Genomic DNA, 18,878 nt, shown 5'->3' on the forward strand with positions numbered 1-18,878 from the left:
TCAAAAAATTACTATTCCCCCCCCCCCCCCCCCCTTATCTCCGAAACTACTGGGTCTAAAATTTTGAAAAAAATACACAAAATAGTTCTTTACCTATAGATGACAGGAAAACCTATTAGAAATGTGCAGTCAAGCGTGAGTCGGACTTAATGTACGGAACCCTTGGAACGTGAGTCCGACTCGCACTTGGCCGGTTTTTTTCACAAAAATATTTCTTGGCATGTCTTTAATTAAAGTAGGTAATATGAAATCCCGGGGTGAAACGGTATATCCATACTAAGCTTACGCACCGGAGTCCCGTGAAATGGCACTACCAATTCCGATCACTGCTTATAGGACAGTTTTCTCGTATGTGCCATGACTTCCCACTTAAATGTTATCCTGTATGTTCGATCGATGGATAATCCCGTGTGTAGACGGCGGCCGAGGCCCCGGACGCGCCGGGCGTGGTGCTGCGCGCCGGCCGCTACCTGTACGCGACGGCCGACATCGGCCTGTTCGAGCACACGCTCTCCACCGACCTGCTCAACCACCTGGTCTTCGTGCAGAAGGTGTTCATGAAAGTAAGTTATACTAGCATACTACTTAAAGTCCGTCAACCAAATCTTGTCAGTAGTAAAAGGCGGCAAATTTGAAAAATCGCGGGTTAGCAACACTGTGTTCGAATAATTCCAAAATGCGTGTCATCTGTGTTTTATCTGTGGAATGTGGACCGTGAATGACAGCCGTCACCTTATTTGTTTTCATTTGGTTTTCATTCTGAATCGTTTCTGTTTCAAGAGATATTTCTGCTGTCACCATTAAATACCAATACATTAAATAAGAATAAGCAAAGCTAAGGGGCCTATAATGTACAATCATGCTCGTTGATGGTAAACATTACTAAAAATTGAGGTTATGACAAGTACATACTGGAAGAACTCTTTCGAACTTTTAAGATTATGTTCAGTTTTTTTGTTTTAGGGTTAAAAGGCATAAATAAAATTAAAACGTATGCCTAAATCTATCCAACAAGACCATAAATTGTGTCCTGGAAACCGTCCATAGGCCCACATGTCTAATATTTTCAGTGATCAGTTGTGACTATTTACAAAGATGCAATAGAATACTACAGAGTATTATGCTTGGTTGAAGTGACCCGGTAACATTGGTAACTTCATTATATTTTTTCAATTAATGACCTGAATTATAGTGTAAGCTAAAGTGACCCTTATCTTATTTACCTTTCAATTAAATAAACACCCAAATATCAGTTGTTTTATTTTTAATATGTAATCCTATTGTACAATATATACCAATCAAAAAAATTACACAGGTATGTCATATTCATCCAGAAGAGTACACTAATTTTCATTAACAAGTGGCATAAGGTCACCCGGGGCGAAAGCAACCATGAGGCTAAGGTAACTAATTGAAGTTTCTCTCAATGTAATGGTTTTTATAAAAAGCGCCATGTGTTGGAGGGTAGAAAAATAATTGCTCTATAAAATAAAACACAAATGACGCTCCTAAATCGCTCACTGTTGTACCGACAGAGCAAATTTTATCAACCGCCATTTTGAAGCAACGCTTTGCATTGTGGTGTGTTACGTTTTGTGCCAAAAAAAATATTTCAAACCGTTTTCTGCAAAACTTAACGTTCATCCTAAAGAAAAGATAAAACTTAAGTGCATTTGGTATATTTATTTGAACTGTAGGTCTTGCAATTAATATTTTATTGATATAGTTACATTAACCTCAACTTTTCGTGCACATGGGTTATTGCAACTATTTTGACAGTTGCAATAGCCCCATAGTTTTTGTATGAAAAGTGCCATTTGCTAGTGATGTTCCGTGTCGATATTTCGATAAAGGAATTTCGCATATTTTTGTGACTATTTATAGCCTGACCAGTAATATATGATAATTGTCAAGAGGGCGCTGTTATTCTCATGTATAGGGTGACAATTCAGTGTAGTATGAAAAAATTAGTTCCGCAACATGGCGCACCCTCAATAGATCCTGGTTCACCTATAAGATCTGCAATGGGGGCTATCGCGTGTGAATTTGCCACTAGAGGCGCTAGTGTCGGGTGAGGTCCAATAACATTCACTTTTAGCTGGTTGTGGCGGGTTTCGTGACATAAATTATAATTTCTTTAATATATCTGTTGAAAAGTGATCTCCTTCGTGAAATTATCGCAAATATGGATTATTTGGACTAACAATTTTTTTTACAAAAAATATTTTTAATTATTTTTGCGTACGAAACGGAACTGCACAACATTGCGGCATAGCTACTCGATATGATGATAGTTAATAAACTTAATGAGATTCAAGATTTAAAATTTTGTTTTGGCGCCGATCTTATAAAGTCGCCTTTGACAGCTATACCTCTGGACCTTAGTCAACAGTGGCGCCAACATGTGAGCAAAGAAACGATAGTCCCCATTGGTGCGAAGCATGTAAGACTTTTATAACAAATGACAAATGAGTAGCTTAAATAAGAATTGGATTTTTTTTTTCCAAATTTATATGGGACCATCTTTCGCAAAGATGCAAAGTTTTATTTGGATTGTTTTCGTAAGTAAGTACTTGTTATTTTACTGTTGAATACAGATGTTTCCTTTAGTTTGTAAGAAAAAAATAGAAACTGTTTTTATTATGTTGATTATTTAAATGTCCAATTTAAGAAATAAGTCTGTTTTTTCTTCTTTACCTTAGGTATCAGATTGACGAATGCGTATGTTTCTTAGCATTTCACACAAGGCTTTATAAAAGAGCTCGTACTTAAAACACTGTTTTCTTGTCATCTTTGAGCTATTAACAGTAAACAATTCAAATTACAATAAAAACTCAAGCTGCATAGCTTAATGATTTCAACGAATACTGAAGTCATATGAAGATTTATCGATAAGTAGTATACCAACACTAGCCACTATGGAAGATAGTTGCATTTACCCCATTAAAATGAAAAAATGAATTTGCTGGAGACTGAGCCCTATTCTCTGCGACTAGATACCATTTTCGGATAGGTGTTGCGTGAATAAACGTGTACTCTTACCCTCAACGTTTAGTTACTGATTACAATAATGTTATAAGTAATAGTCACATTAACCTCAAGGTGGGGTCAATGTAACTATTACTGCTCTCGTGGCACAATAAAATAAATTATTGAAAAACCTAAGCTTGTTTGTAGTGTAATTAAAGTTGAAAACGTTCATTGAAATGTGAGCAATTAAGTACATTTATTTGAATAACCCTTCTAATTATATAGCTCATGGTAGAGGGCGGCAAAAATATTATACTATTTTTTTAGTTGCTTTCGCCCCGGGTGACCTTATTATATTGTAAATAACAAATATATGCACTATCTAATTATCTGCATTTTGATATGATTTTATTTTAGTAAACTTTAGAAGACATAGATAGGGAACAAAGAGAATATAAGCACTAAGATAGGGCGTTGTTTTTTGATATCTTCAAATTTGTTCATCATTTTGATTAACATTGTTTTAACATCGCTTTTAAATTGTCCGTCCATGTTTCAAATTTTTTCAATAAACCGCGAGTGACAATTTGAATTGACGTACGCAGGGCGCGCTCAGCGGAAAAAAAAATATTTTGGTTCGATGTACATTGCTGCTTTTCTTAGCGCAATACTGCTCTTTGAGTGTTGCCCTACTTTAGTTTGCTTTACATTGCTACTGACAAGATTTGGTTGACGGACTATACCTATGTTACCGCGAGCCTAGCCTGGCGTGTCACTGTGTCACTTCCAAATCGAACGTCGTCAGTTTTGGCCATAGACAAGACATCCTCTAGACTGAGCATAGTAATGCTACCCCCTCTGCCACTTATACGGTAGTTTTACTCCATCTTCGAGTCAATCTCGTGCCGTGATTGGTCCGTGTCTTTGAACGGACCAATCACGGCACGGGATTCGCTCACCTCGTCCCCCCGCACCCCCGTATTTTTGGCAGCATCGGTTTCATGCAGAGATGCGATTTATTTGAAATACTTCTATTTAAAATGCAAATACAAAATGCAAAATACCTATTTTGTATTTTGCATTTAAATGCCTTTTAATAAAAACCATTTTGTATTTTATTTGAAATACTTTTCGAGATGTATTTTGCATTTTTAATATTCATTTCAAAATGCAAAATACTTTGTGATTAAGTTTAGCCAACATTACCAGTCAATGAAATGAACGAATAACGCTTGTATTGCCGAATTTGACCGATAGAGGCGTCTGCTAGCCATGCGCGCCCTTTTTTAGGGTTCCGTACCCAAATGGTAAAAACGGGACCCTATTACTAAGACTCCGCTGTCCGTCCGTCCGTCCGTCCGTCCGTCTGTCACCAGGCTGTATCTCACGAACCATGATAGCTAGACAGTTGAAATTTTCACAGATGATGTATTTCTGTTGCCGCTATAACAACAAATACAAAAAACAGAATAAAATAAAGATTTAAGTGGGGCTCCCATACAACAAACGTGATTTTTGACCGAAGTTAAGCAACGTCGGGCGGGGTCAGTACTTGGATGGGTGACCGTTTTTTTGCTTGTTTTGCTCTATTTTTTGTTGATGGCGCGGAACCCTCCGTGCGCGAGTCCGACTCGCACTTGGCCGGTTTTTTTCTTTGGTCAGAGTGCGCGCCTTATAGCCGTCATAGAGAAAAAAAAATACATAGAGTGCTCACTCCATACATCAGTTTTAGTACCAAAAAGACTATTAGCATCTAGTATCGAGTAGCGGAACTATCAGTACTGCTACTTGACAATAGATGTAGCACCGACCGGAAAGTCTTATGCTGTTGAGATAATACTTTCCAGTCGGTGCGACATCTATTGTCAAGTAGCAGTACTGATAGTTCCGCTACTCGATGCTAGATGTAGACACTGAAATTAATAGTCTGAACTGATGTATGGAGTGAGCACTCTTGTCTTACTTATTTCTCTATGTAGCCGTTTAGACTCGCGGCTCGGCTCCCGGCGCGTCTCGTGGCTCGCCTCGACACACTCGCATTCGGCTTGTCATTCGGTTATAAACCTTATGCCGTGCCGTTAGTGTTTAAATTATATTAGCTCGACGAGCTTGCGAGCCACGAGAGTCTAAACCGGCTATTATGTCTGACTATTGTCAATGTGAAACGAAAATGACAAACATTATCTATTCTATGGCTATTCTCATGATAAATACCTAAAATAAACAAAAATATCTGAGATTTGGTCAAAAGGTATTTTATTTTGAAAAAGCATTTTGAAAATACCTATTTTGCATTTAGCATTTGAAATACAAAACGCAAAACTATTTGGTATTTTGCATTTGAAATAGTAAATCTGAAAAGTATTTTGCATTTTGTATTTAAATGCTTTTTTAAAACCATTTTGTACATCTCTGGTTTCATGAAATAATTGCTCTAAACTCCGTCTAGAGGATTCCTAGTCTATGGTTTTGGCACTCCGTATTATAGAAATGAGTTTATTAAAACTTATGCACAAGTTGTTATTGTATACAGCCCACGTATCCCCCTGCAGGGAAAAGGCCACGAAACATCATTTAATAATTATCAGTTGATTTTCGATGTATAGAAAAATCGTGAGGAAATCGAACTTATCTCAAGTCGATAAGGTCTAATTTCCCTTTTAGGTTGGAAATGAAATGACAATCGCCTATAATTTATTTACAAACAAGATATATACAGTGTATTACTAAAAGAAATTAAAAACTAGCTTAAATCTAAAATAGGGAACTACAGGTCTATAAATAAATCAATTTGTAGCTATTAGCTAAGTTGCTCTTATGTTTATTATAAGACTGTTTGTTACTCAATAAAAAAAAAAAAAAAAAAACAATAGTGAGTGTCACGTGGGGCAGTTTCCTGTATGTATGTAATGCGACATTGCAGGAAGTGAACGAGGTGGTGCAGAAGGTGTACGGCGGCGAGAAGCCCGTGCCGCTGTGGGGCGAGGAGGAGGCCTCCGCCTCGCCGCTCCACAGGATACTCTTCTCTTTGCTTATTAGGATCAAGGTATGCGGTGTCAAGTTCATCGTTGACTCGAATATGACACTACGTGAGCTCGAAGAGTTGAGACTTCATACAAAAATATTAAAAATGTAATATATGTACCTAGAAATATAATGTTCGCAGGACCACATAACGAAAGCGCTAGTGGCCTAGCGGTAAGAGCGTGCGACTTGCAATCCAGAGGTCGCGGGTTCGAACCCCGGCTCGTACCAATGAGTTTTTCGGAACTTATGTACGAAATATCATTTGATATTTACCAGTCGCTTTTCGGTGAAGGAAAACATCGTGAGGAAACCGGACTAATCCCAATACGGGCCTAGTTTACCCTCTGGGTTGGAAGGTCAGATGGCAGTCGCTTTCGTAAAAACTAGTGCCCACGCCAATAACTGGGATTAGTTGCCAAGCGGACCCCAGGCTCCCAAAAGTCGTGGCAAAATGCCGGGACAACGCGAGGAAAATGATAAAAATGAATGAGGACCATATAACGACACCTTATAAAACCAAAGTCCCCCGCCGCTTCTGTCTGTGTGTATGTATATTCGCGGTAAACTCGAAAACTACCGAACGGATTTTCATGCAGTTTTCACCTATCGGTAGAGTGATTCTTGAGGAAGGTTTAGGTGCACGCGCGGAGCCGGGGCGGGTCGCTCGCGAGGATATATGTGGTGGAGGTGCCGGGACGTAAAGTTTAGTTTGGTATTATGTCGACAGCGCATCCAGCTGACGGCGACCACCCCGAGCAACTCGGCGGTGCGGCTGGAGACCGGCGCGGTGGAGCTGGAGCTGTCCAACCGCGTGCAGAACGTGCAGCCCGCCGAGCCGCACTCGGTGCGGCTGGAGACCGGCGCGGTGGAGCTGGAGCTGTCCAACCGCGTGCAGAACGTGCAGCCCGCCGAGCCGCACTCGCTGCGACTGTTCGCCCGGGCGCAGGTACCCGCGGCCGACTATAAACTAGCGATGGGCGAGTCGAGTTATCATTCGAATAATTCGAATCAGCCTACAGATGAGTTAATTCGAATCAAGACTATGGGCAATTCGAATCAACTCGACCACTAGCTAACTCGGCGAACAACTCGCCGAGCCGAGTCAACGCTATCACACTGCTGCTAAGGCCATTCAAAAATAAACCTTAATACTGTAGCCCGAAGGCTCTTTTTACAACAACTGCCGCTCGATTCGCCGTCTCAACTCGAGTTGGTACTATGACCATTCAAAAATAAACCTTAATTCCGTGACCCGAAGGTTCATTTTACAACAACTGCCGCGTAACTCGCCGTCTCAACTCGCTCCGCGCCTGTGCCTGTGACCTTGTCGCGAACCACGCGAATCGTCGAGTCGAGTCAACTCGATTTTGAATTCGAATCAGCGGCCGAATCAATTCGAATGATTCGAATTGAAAAAAAGTGGACTCGTCACATTGCTACTATAAACAGTTGGGACATGTCTATTAAAGTGAAGCGCGCTTCCGACCTTAATGAAAAGAGCATACTACCATCTTAACGGCTCGGCCACGACATTGAGCGACTTGCGACGGCGGCGGCGATAACCATAGGTTGAAGCGAGACACGGCCGTCGGACCTTGCGTTCCCACCTATGGTTGTCGCTGCCGCCGTCGCCAATCGCGTAATCCCGTGGCCGACCTGTATTGGCCGGCAACGCAATTGCAGTGTCTCTGGTGTTGCGGGTGTCCATGGGCGACGGTAATTACTTCCCATCAGTCGATTCGTCTGCTTGTTTGCCTCCTATATCATAAAAAAAGAAGAAATCGATCTATGCTAAAAGTTGGTTTACGTGCGCGGTCCCTACGATACTAATTGTAGATGATTTACTTCCCAGGTGGACCTGAACTTGAGTTTAGGGCAGCTGATCCGCAACGCCATGTTCGAAGAGGCCGAGCCGGAGTTCCAGCAGTACGCCTTCTTCAACACCAGGATAGGTACATACTCCAGCACATTCAATATCGGTAGAAAACTCACACACACACAAATGTAGTTAAATCTGGATACTTCATGGTCAAATCAGCTATTAAAATGACACTTTCTCCGAAACCACTAAATGGACTCACCCCACATGATCTAGACGAAAACAGATAGCAGAGGCTGAATTATGAACTAAATACATATATTTATACGATGAATCGGTGACAAGTGTTGTTTTAAACTTGATTTGTCGACATTATTACATGTTGCTAAATACAACTGGCACGGAAACTAAATTGCTTAACGAAGGAGCACTAAAGAGCACTTGTTTACTGGCACAAATCTTCTCTCAAGACCAAAATAAAGCCTTAGTTTTTGAATTTCAGAATTTGCCGAGGCATCTCAAGACCGTCAAGGTTTACATATTTATTATAGTTATTTAGTTCCGCCTTACTTCCAGAAACCTCGTTTATTTGACTTATTATGTGTATGGTGCCATTTCAAGCACCAAAATGTAATAGTATTTTTTAGTGATCAAACTTGGAAGTCTGTTAATATTGTCTTCGGTTACCGCGGTAGTTACTCATGAAATAAAACTAATAGTTTTATTTCATTGGAAGTCTGTTATCATAATTATAAATTAATTTATATTATTATATATATTTAAATATATAGGCTGGATTTTCTTTTTGGGTCAGTGAGGGCAGCTACCAGATCCCATTCTTAGAAGACCTTCCTTCGATTTCAAATTAATAATGAAATGAAGATTGGCTTTTTCTCGCATCCTGTATGTTTTTTCCAAAATCTGTAACCGGCAATCTCCATCAATTTGAAATTAAGGGAAGGTCTTCCAAGACCAATTTCGCGTAGCCGTACGGGATTTGACAGCTGCCCTCACTGACCCAAAAAGAAAATCCACCCGGTATACAATACTTCCGTATTTTGAAAACGTAAGTTGTAATAAATAAATAAATATGTTTTCACCTCAGCGGCTCGAACAAGGGTACTTTGCTATTTAAAAACAGTGAGCGAAATCGTATTTTGCTCACTGAGTGAGACAAAATGAGCAAAATGCGATTTTGCTCACTCAGTGAGCAAAATACGATTTTGCTCACTGTTTTTAAGTATTTAAGTACTCTTGTTCGAGCTGCTGAGGTGAAAACTTAATTGTTGGTATATCTTAAGAAAACATGAGTGAATAGGTAAGTGATGAAGAAGGAATACATTTTTCGGGTTCTCTAATATGTTCTCACTGCTGAGGTGAAAAGTTTTGTGAACTACACGAGATCAAAGTTATTTACATCTCGTGCGCTTTTGAGTCCCTTACTACGCTCAAGATTCTAGAAATTATAGAATCTTTCGCTTGCACGGGACTCAAAATAAGCACTCGAAGAAATATGAAAGTTTGATCTCTTGTTGTACAAATAAGTATTGGTTGTGTAGCCATGCGCAACGCGTTCCAAGAGGAGATGGTGAGCGGCGAGGACAAGGAGGTGGTGCTGACCACGCTGAAGCGGCCGCTCGTGTACGTGCAGCCCGTGGCCGTGGACCGCGCCATCCTCGTGTGGCTCAACTACAAGAACGCCTACGAGTACTGGAGCGAGCAGCGCCGCAGCCTCAACAAGGAGGTGCTCGCCGCCACGCAACAGCTCTTCGAGAAGGTAGCTGCACTGCAGTCTCATGTATGGAGTTATATTCTGGGGAAACTCCACAGATAGGGAAAGAGCGTTCAGAGCACAAAAGAAATGTCTTGTGCCCTGTACATAAAACATCAAATATTAACTTTACCTTGCCTTTTCATCTATGAAGTAGCTATACACGTAAAACTTAACATCGGTCAATATACAAAACTTAATAGCGTTAGACATCGAGGAGAAATATACGCAAAACCATTCAAAACGGCCTTACTTTCTAAAAGTGTTTTTGGAATTGCACTGAAATTGTACAATAAACTCCCAAAATCCATCTTATCAGACTGTAATAATTTACAACGTTTTAAGAACGTTTTACATGACTTTTTATCAAAAAAAGCCTATTACTCCATTCAAGAGTACCTCTGTGATACATTTTAACATATGAGACCGCTTTTGTTAACTAATAATGTACTTAAAAATATTGTATTCTGCATGACTAGTAGTAATAAGTAGTTATAGTTATAAGTTTGACTGTTTGTACGCCTAATGGCAAGACCATGGTGATTCTATATTTTAATGTTCCATCATTGTATATACCCATGTTCTACAGACAATAAACGAATTATGAATTATGTTTGTAATAATTCTAGTGTGGTTGAACTATGAACACGCTGAAGAGTACTGGACCGTGGAGCAAATCAATTATAATCATGACGTACGCACAACGAATCAACTTGCCTTTGCGAAGTAGAAAATAGGCTATCATTTTCTACATTGGTTAGGATAAAGGTCAATATTTCAACAAATATATTCGCTACCTTATTCCCAGGTCCAACTGACATCCCAAATAACGCCGCCGCACGTGAGCACCCTGTTCCTGCAGCTCGACGTCGACGACATCGGGATATGCATACCGCTCAACCAACCACCTGTGGTAACTTACTGCTACCAATATTAGACAAACCTTTACGGTCTTATAAATGGATTGTTTTATTCGGGACATATCGTTACAGTGTTCGCTAAATAGGGATGATGACACATGTTGAGTTTTATAACAAAATCTAGTAAAATAGATAGCAAATTAGCAATTAATCGCAATATTGTGGAAATAATACAAAAATACAGCACCTGAAAGTTTCAATTTTTTTTACTTCCAAAAACGAAATAAGTAAGGATACCATTCGATTTCTCACATTTTACCCAAAAAAAGATTGTACAGCAACTATATACATAAACGCAATATTTCACTGACAAAAACGCAATTTTCTTGTTTTGTTCATACTTCAAGATGCGCTCTCAATGCCCTTGACGTCACGTTCACATATCAATTTGTTCGGGCGCTCTCAATGCCCTTGACGTCACGTCCACATATCAATTTGTTCGGGGCGTTTCGCGAGTGAAGTACGACTGTCGGACTTTTGACTATCATTTCTGACTTTTGTATTGCTTTAATGCAATGGGTCCCATAGAGACATATTTGATCCTAAAAACAAACCTGATTGATTGATACCATAAATGAAAATTTGTCATGTAGGCTATTGTATTGTATGGGGAGTTCCACCGTTCACTGCTGAGTGACGTTGTTCAGTCTACTGTTGTTGGTGCAACCGGCCCTTAATCTTCTGATTTTTTTTCTTTTATTCTTTATTCTTTCAGATGATGTATATCATCTATGAAATGAGGATGATGATATTTTTTAATCATAATCATTTTTATTCATAAAACCATTTTAATTGATATTTATAATTCTAGTTAGTATAATGTTTGTATGTTGAAGGCAACGTGGGGCCGCGGAGTGTACGAGTGCGAGTCCCGCGGCGCGGTGGTGGTCACGCTCGAGAGCACCAGCATCTCTGCGTGTTCGTCGGGCTCGCTCGTCAGCAAGGTTGTTACATATAGAGGACAAGTTTACTTCATCATATACCTACACAGTAACACAAACAAGGGCTAAAAATCACACAATATATACAGTCAGAGGAAAGATTTTAACACAACCCACCAGGACCCATGGTTAGAAGGCTATATTGAAATGTATTTTTGGGTCAGAAAGTGACGTTTTTGATGCACAATGTGTGCAAGCTGTAGCAAATGGTACTAGATAATCCTGTATCGGATTATTACTTCATTTCGAAACGCAAATAAATAGATGTAAGTTAATTTACGTTAATAAAGTGTCGTTTACTTAAAATATTGTGTGAATGTAAAGTATTACTCAATAAGTAATATTACACAGGGCCGCTTCGTAGGGCTCTGCCTGCGCTTCGCGGACGACTTCGAGACGTCCCTCGACGACTGGAAGCCGGACCCCGACCAGAGCGCCATCAACGTGTGCTGCGTGTCTGAGGGGACGTACGAGGTGTGCAGCCGCACCACCGCCTCCAAACACAACGGTCAGTACATGTACTGTATGTCCCTGTGTCCAGCCTGCAGGACCAGAGCGCCATCAACGTGTGCTGCGTGTCTGAGGGGACGTACGAGGTGTGCAGCCGCACCACCGCCTCCAAACACAACGGTCAGTACATGTACTGTATGTCCCTGTGTCCAGCCTGCAGGACCAGAGCGCCATCAACGTGTGCTGCGTGTCTGAGGGGACGTACGAGGTGTGCAGCCGCACCACCGCCTCCAAACACAACGGTCAGTACATGTACTGTATGTCCCTGCGTCCAGCCTGCAGGACCAGAGCGCCATCAACGTGTGCTGCGTGTCTGAGGGGACGTACGAGGTGTGCAGCCGCACCACCGCCTCCAAACACAACGGTCAGTACATGTACTGTATGTCCCTGTGTCCAGCCTGCAGGACCAGAGCGCCATCAACGTGTGCTGCGTGTCTGAAGGGGCGTACGAGGTGTGCAGCCGCACCTCCGCCTCCAAACATAACGGTCAGTACATGTACTGTATGTCCCTGTGTCCAGCCTGCAGAACCAGAGCGCCATCAACGTGTGCTGCGTGTCTGAAGGGACATATGAAGGATAAATAAACAAGCTCCGAAAAATCGAAGGGTCGCCCCATCGGGCGTCACGTCCTATTCATTCAAAAATGATGACCAATTCAGATTCACAATGATAGTAATTTTTAACAAGAGCGCTTATTGGAGCACCAACAATGGTTTAACCCTGACACCTCAATTTGTGGGTTCGTGGAGGTGATCAGTATTGAATAGGTATTTACATAAGTTGTTTGTTTGCAGAGAACGCGAAATGGTTCCTGAACGTTTCCTGGCAGATGGAGGGCGTGGACATCCACCTGGACGTGAACGTGGGCAAGCAGCTGTCGGCGCTGGGGCACACGCTCACCATGCTTACAGGTACAGGGTACTGTTGTTATACACTAACATTATTTTGTTTGGTCTTCACCATCTGACGGATCTTCAGCGGCACGAAGACTCTGAAAACAGTTAAAATTCATCGAAGTCACTAAAAAAAGTTCGTAATTACAAACGATTTTGAACGAAAATCATTTCTTTTAATTCCATTGTCACAGATGCAAGAAAAATTATTTTGAATAGAAGAAAACATTTACATCAATATAATGATGAAGGATCGCGTAGCATTCCTATAAAAAGCTGCTTGTGGCAACACTACGAGCACCTTGGCTTGATAAAGTCTTGTTGGGCTTTAGTACCTTACTGTACTGATAGTGTTGTTGTCAGGTTTTGAAGAAGAAGATCCTCTCAAAATGGACTATGAAAGTGATTTGGACGACGAGGCAGACAATAGCAAAGATTCACAGGTATGCAAAACAAAAGCGATTATATTCTTTTTTTTGCTTATTTGTTTAAAAAAAAACAGATTTGAATAATCGTTTTTTCTTTATTTGTCCACATATTAAAATAAAATAATAAATAACAATAAAATATGACGTACAGGAGAGCATAATCCTCCGGCGTAAATACACCGACCATCTCCCGGCGTTCGTGTTCGACACCACCATCGACGCCAAGAAGCGCTCCAAGCTCATCGAGAAGGAGATGAACGAGCAGGCCAAGATCATCAACGACCTGCGGACGCTGGGCGCCAGCCACAGCACCATCGAGTACGAGATGAAGAGGCTGCACGACCTCGAGGCGCTGGTCTTCAAGGACTTCAGACGGTAAGGTCATCAGGACAACAGCAGGCCAAGATCATCAACGACCTGCGGACGCTGGGCGCCAGCCACAGCACCATCGAGTACGAGATGAAGAGGCTGCACGACCTCGAGGCGCTGGTCTTCAAGGACTTCAGACGGTAAGGTCATCAGGACAACAGCAGGCCAAGATCATCAACGACCTGCGGACGCTGGGCGCCAGCCACAGCACCATCGAGTACGAGATGAAGAGGCTGCACGACCTCGAGGCGCTGGTCTTCAAGGACTTCAGACGGTAAGGTCATCAGGACAACAGCAGGCCAAGATCATCAACGACCTGCGGACGCTGGGCGCCAGCCACAGCACCATCGAGTACGAGATGAAGAGGCTGCACGACCTCGAGGCGCTGGTCTTCAAGGACTTCAGACGGTAAGGTCATCAGGACAACAGCAGGCCAAGATCATCAACGACCTGCGGACGCTGGGCGCCAGCCACAGCACCATCGAGTACGAGATGAAGAGGCTGCACGACCTCGAGGCGCTGGTCTTCAAGGACTTCAGACGGTAAGGTCATCAGGACAACAGCAGGCCAAGATCATCAACGACCTGCGGACGCTGGGCGCCAGCCACAGCACCATCGAGTACGAGATGAAGAGGCTGCACGACCTCGAGGCGCTGGTCTTCAAGGACTTCAGACGGTAAGGTCATCAGGACAACAGCAGGCCAAGATCATCAACGACCTGCGGACGCTGGGCGCCAGCCACAGCACCATCGAGTACGAGATGAAGAGGCTGCACGACCTCGAGGCGCTGGTCTTCAAGGACTTCAGACGGTAAGGTCATCAGGACAACAGCAGGCCAAGATCATCAACGACCTGCGGACGCTGGGCGCCAGCCACAGCACCATCGAGTACGAGATGAAGAGGCTGCACGACCTCGAGGCGCTGGTCTTCAAGGACTTCAGACGGTAAGGTCATCAGGACAACAGCAGGCCAAGATCATCAACGACCTGCGGACGCTGGGCGCCAGCCACAGCACCATCGAGTACGAGATGAAGAGGCTGCACGACCTCGAGGCGCTGGTCTTCAAGGACTTCAGACGGTAAGGTCATCAGGACAACAGCAGGCCAAGATCATCAACGACCTGCGGACGCTGGGCGCCAGCCACAGCACCATCGAGTACGAGATGAAGAGGCTGCACGACCTCGAGGCGCTGGTCTTCAAGGACTTCAGACGGTAAGGTCATCAGGACAACAGCAGGCCAAGATCATCAACGACCTGCGGACGCTGGGCGCCAGCCACAGCACCATCGAGTACGAGATGAAGAGGCTGCACGACCTCGAGGCGCTGGTCTTCAAGGACTTCAGACGGTAAGGTCATCAGGACAACAGCAGGCCAAGATCATCAACGACCTGCGGACGCTGGGCGCCAGCCACAGCACCATCGAGTACGAGATGAAGAGGCTGCACGACCTCGAGGCGCTGGTCTTCAAGGACTTCAGACGGTAAGGTCATCAGGACAACAGCAGGCCAAGATCATCAACGACCTGCGGACGCTGGGCGCCAGCCACAGCACCATCGAGTACGAGATGAAGAGGCTGCACGACCTCGAGGCGCTGGTCTTCAAGGACTTCAGACGGTAAGGTCATCAGGACAACAGCAGGCCAAGATCATCAACGACCTGCGGACGCTGGGCGCCAGCCACAGCACCATCGAGTACGAGATGAAGAGGCTGCACGACCTCGAGGCGCTGGTCTTCAAGGACTTCAGACGGTAAGGTCATCAGGACAACAGCAGGCCAAGATCATCAACGACCTGCGGACGCTGGGCGCCAGCCACAGCACCATCGAGTACGAGATGAAGAGGCTGCACGACCTCGAGGCGCTGGTCTTCAAGGACTTCAGACGGTAAGGTCATCAGGACAACAGCAGGCCAAGATCATCAACGACCTGCGGACGCTGGGCGCCAGCCACAGCACCATCGAGTACGAGATGAAGAGGCTGCACGACCTCGAGGCGCTGGTCTTCAAGTACTTCAGACGGTAAGGTCATCAGGACAACAGCAGGCCAAGATCATCAACGACCTGCGGACGCTGGGCGCCAGCCACAGCACCATCGAGTACGAGATGAAGAGGCTGCACGACCTCGAGGCGCTGGTCTTCAAGGACTTCAGACGGTAAGGTCATCAGGACAACAGCAGGCCAAGATCATCAACGACCTGCGGACGCTGGGCGCCAGCCACAGCACCATCGAGTACGAGATGAAGAGGCTGCACGACCTCGAGGCGCTGGTCTTCAAGGACTTCAGACGGTAAGGTCATCAGGACAACAGCAGGCCAAGATCATCAACGACCTGCGGACGCTGGGCGCCAGCCACAGCACCATCGAGTACGAGATGAAGAGGCTGCACGACCTCGAGGCGCTGGTCTTCAAGGACTTCAGACGGTAAGGTCATCAGGACAACAGCAGGCCAAGATCATCAACGACCTGCGGACGCTGGGCGCCAGCCACAGCACCATCGAGTACGAGATGAAGAGGCTGCACGACCTCGAGGCGCTGGTCTTCAAGGACTTCAGACGGTAAGGTCATCAGGACAACAGCAGGCCAAGATCATCAACGACCTGCGGACGCTGGGCGCCAGCCACAGCACCATCGAGTACGAGATGAAGAGGCTGCACGACCTCGAGGCGCTGGTCTTCAAGGACTTCAGACGGTAAGGTCATCAGGACAACAGCAGGCCAAGATCATCAACGACCTGCGGACGCTGGGCGCCAGCCACAGCACCATCGAGTACGAGATGAAGAGGCTGCACGACCTCGAGGCGCTGGTCTTCAAGGACTTCAGACGGTAAGGTCATCAGGACAACAGCAGGCCAAGATCATCAACGACCTGCGGACGCTGGGCGCCAGCCACAGCACCATCGAGTACGAGATGAAGAGGCTGCACGACCTCGAGGCGCTGGTCTTCAAGGACTTCAGACGGTAAGGTCATCAGGACAACAGCAGGCCAAGATCATCAACGACCTGCGGACGCTGGGCGCCAGCCACAGCACCATCGAGTACGAGATGAAGAGGCTGCACGACCTCGAGGCGCTGGTCTTCAAGGACTTCAGACGGTAAGGTCATCAGGACAACAGCAGGCCAAGATCATCAACGACCTGCGGACGCTGGGCGCCAGCCACAGCACCATCGAGTACGAGATGAAGAGGCTGCACGACCTCGAGGCGCTGGTCTTCAAGGACTTCAGACGGTAAGGTCATCAGGACAACAGCAGGCCAAGATCATCAACGACCTGCGGACGCTGGGCGCCAGCCACAGCACCATCGAGTACGAGATGAAGAGGCTGCACGACCTCGAGGCGCTGGTCTTCAAGGACTTCAGACGGTAAGGTCATCAGGACAACAGCAGGCCAAGATCATCAACGACCTGCGGACGCTGGGCGCCAGCCACAGCACCATCGAGTACGAGATGAAGAGGCTGCACGACCTCGAGGCGCTGGTCTTCAAGGACTTCAGACGGTAAGGTCATCAGGACAACAGCAGGCCAAGATCATCAACGACCTGCGGACGCTGGGCGCCAGCCACAGCACCATCGAGTACGAGATGAAGAGGCTGCACGACCTCGAGGCGCTGGTCTTCAAGGACTTCAGACGGTAAGGTCATCAGGACAACAGCAGGCCAAGATCATCAACGACCTGCGGACGCTGGGCGCCAGCCACAGCACCATCGAGTACGAGATGAAGAGGCTGCACGACCTCGAGGCGCTGGTCTTCAAGGACTTCAGACGGTAAGGTCATCAGGACAACAGCAGGCCAAGATCATCAACGACCTGCGGACGCTGGGCGCCAGCCACAGCACCATCGAGTACGAGATGAAGAGGCTGCACGACCTCGAGGCGCTGGTCTTCAAGGACTTCAGACGGTAAGGTCATCAGGACAACAGCAGGCCAAGATCATCAACGACCTGCGGACGCTGGGCGCCAGCCACAGCACCATCGAGTACGAGATGAAGAGGCTGCACGACCTCGAGGCGCTGGTCTTCAAGGACTTCAGACGGTAAGGTCATCAGGACAACAGCAGGCCAAGATCATCAACGACCTGCGGACGCTGGGCGCCAGCCACAGCACCATCGAGTACGAGATGAAGAGGCTGCACGACCTCGAGGCGCTGGTCTTCAAGGACTTCAGACGGTAAGGTCATCAGGACAACAGCAGGCCAAGATCATCAACGACCTGCGGACGCTGGGCGCCAGCCACAGCACCATCGAGTACGAGATGAAGAGGCTGCACGACCTCGAGGCGCTGGTCTTCAAGGACTTCAGACGGTAAGGTCATCAGGACAACAGCAGGCCAAGATCATCAACGACCTGCGGACGCTGGGCGCCAGCCACAGCACCATCGAGTACGAGATGAAGAGGCTGCACGACCTCGAGGCGCTGGTCTTCAAGGACTTCAGACGGTAAGGTCATCAGGACAACAGCAGGCCAAGATCATCAACGACCTGCGGACGCTGGGCGCCAGCCACAGCACCATCGAGTACGAGATGAAGAGGCTGCACGACCTCGAGGCGCTGGTCTTCAAGGACTTCAGACGGTAAGGTCATCAGGACAACAGCAGGCCAAGATCATCAACGACCTGCGGACGCTGGGCGCCAGCCACAGCACCATCGAGTACGAGATGAAGAGGCTGCACGACCTCGAGGCGCTGGTCTTCAAGGACTTCAGACGGTAAGGTCATCAGGACAACAGCAGGCCAAGATCATCAACGACCTGCGGACGCTGGGCGCCAGCCACAGCACCATCGAGTACGAGATGAAGAGGCTGCACGACCTCGAGGCGCTGGTCTTCAAGGACTTCAGACGGTAAGGTCATCAGGACAACAGCAGGCCAAGATCATCAACGACCTGCGGACGCTGGGCGCCAGCCACAGTACCATCGAGTACGAGATGAAGAGGCTGCACGACCTCGAGGCGCTGGTCTTCAAGGACTTCAGACGGTAAGGTCATCAGGACAACAGCAGGCCAAGATCATCAACGACCTGCGGACGCTGGGCGCCAGCCACAGCACCATCGAGTACGAGATGAAGAGGCTGTACGACCTCGAGGCGCTGGTCTTCAAGGACTTCAGACGGTAAGGTCATCAGGACAACAGCAGGCCAAGATCATCAACGACCTGCGGACGCTGGGCGCCAGCCACAGCACCATCGAGTACGAGATGAAGAGGCTGCACGACCTCGAGGCGCTGGTCTTCAAGGACTTCAGA

General features: G+C 45.9%; 1 protein-coding gene across 1 annotated transcript in view; it reads left to right on the forward strand.

Moving 5' to 3' along the window:
- LOC134647812 (bridge-like lipid transfer protein family member 1) overlaps nt 1-18,878 on the forward strand; it is a 64,964-nt gene that overhangs the window by 29,818 nt on the left and 16,268 nt on the right. The window contains exons 27-37 of the mRNA XM_063502139.1: nt 417-563; nt 5,894-6,016; nt 6,725-6,943; nt 7,850-7,949; nt 9,376-9,593; nt 10,396-10,500; nt 11,344-11,451; nt 11,800-11,956; nt 12,753-12,869; nt 13,215-13,294; nt 13,431-13,654. Coding sequence (XP_063358209.1) covers nt 417-563; nt 5,894-6,016; nt 6,725-6,943; nt 7,850-7,949; nt 9,376-9,593; nt 10,396-10,500; nt 11,344-11,451; nt 11,800-11,956; nt 12,753-12,869; nt 13,215-13,294; nt 13,431-13,654 — 1,598 coding nt within the window. The remainder of the gene's footprint in view (nt 1-416; nt 564-5,893; nt 6,017-6,724; nt 6,944-7,849; nt 7,950-9,375; nt 9,594-10,395; nt 10,501-11,343; nt 11,452-11,799; nt 11,957-12,752; nt 12,870-13,214; nt 13,295-13,430; nt 13,655-18,878) is intronic.

Source organism: Cydia amplana, chromosome 5 (genome assembly GCF_948474715.1).
Source record: "Cydia amplana chromosome 5, ilCydAmpl1.1, whole genome shotgun sequence".
In the NCBI taxonomy this organism is placed as follows: domain Eukaryota; kingdom Metazoa; phylum Arthropoda; class Insecta; order Lepidoptera; family Tortricidae; genus Cydia; species Cydia amplana.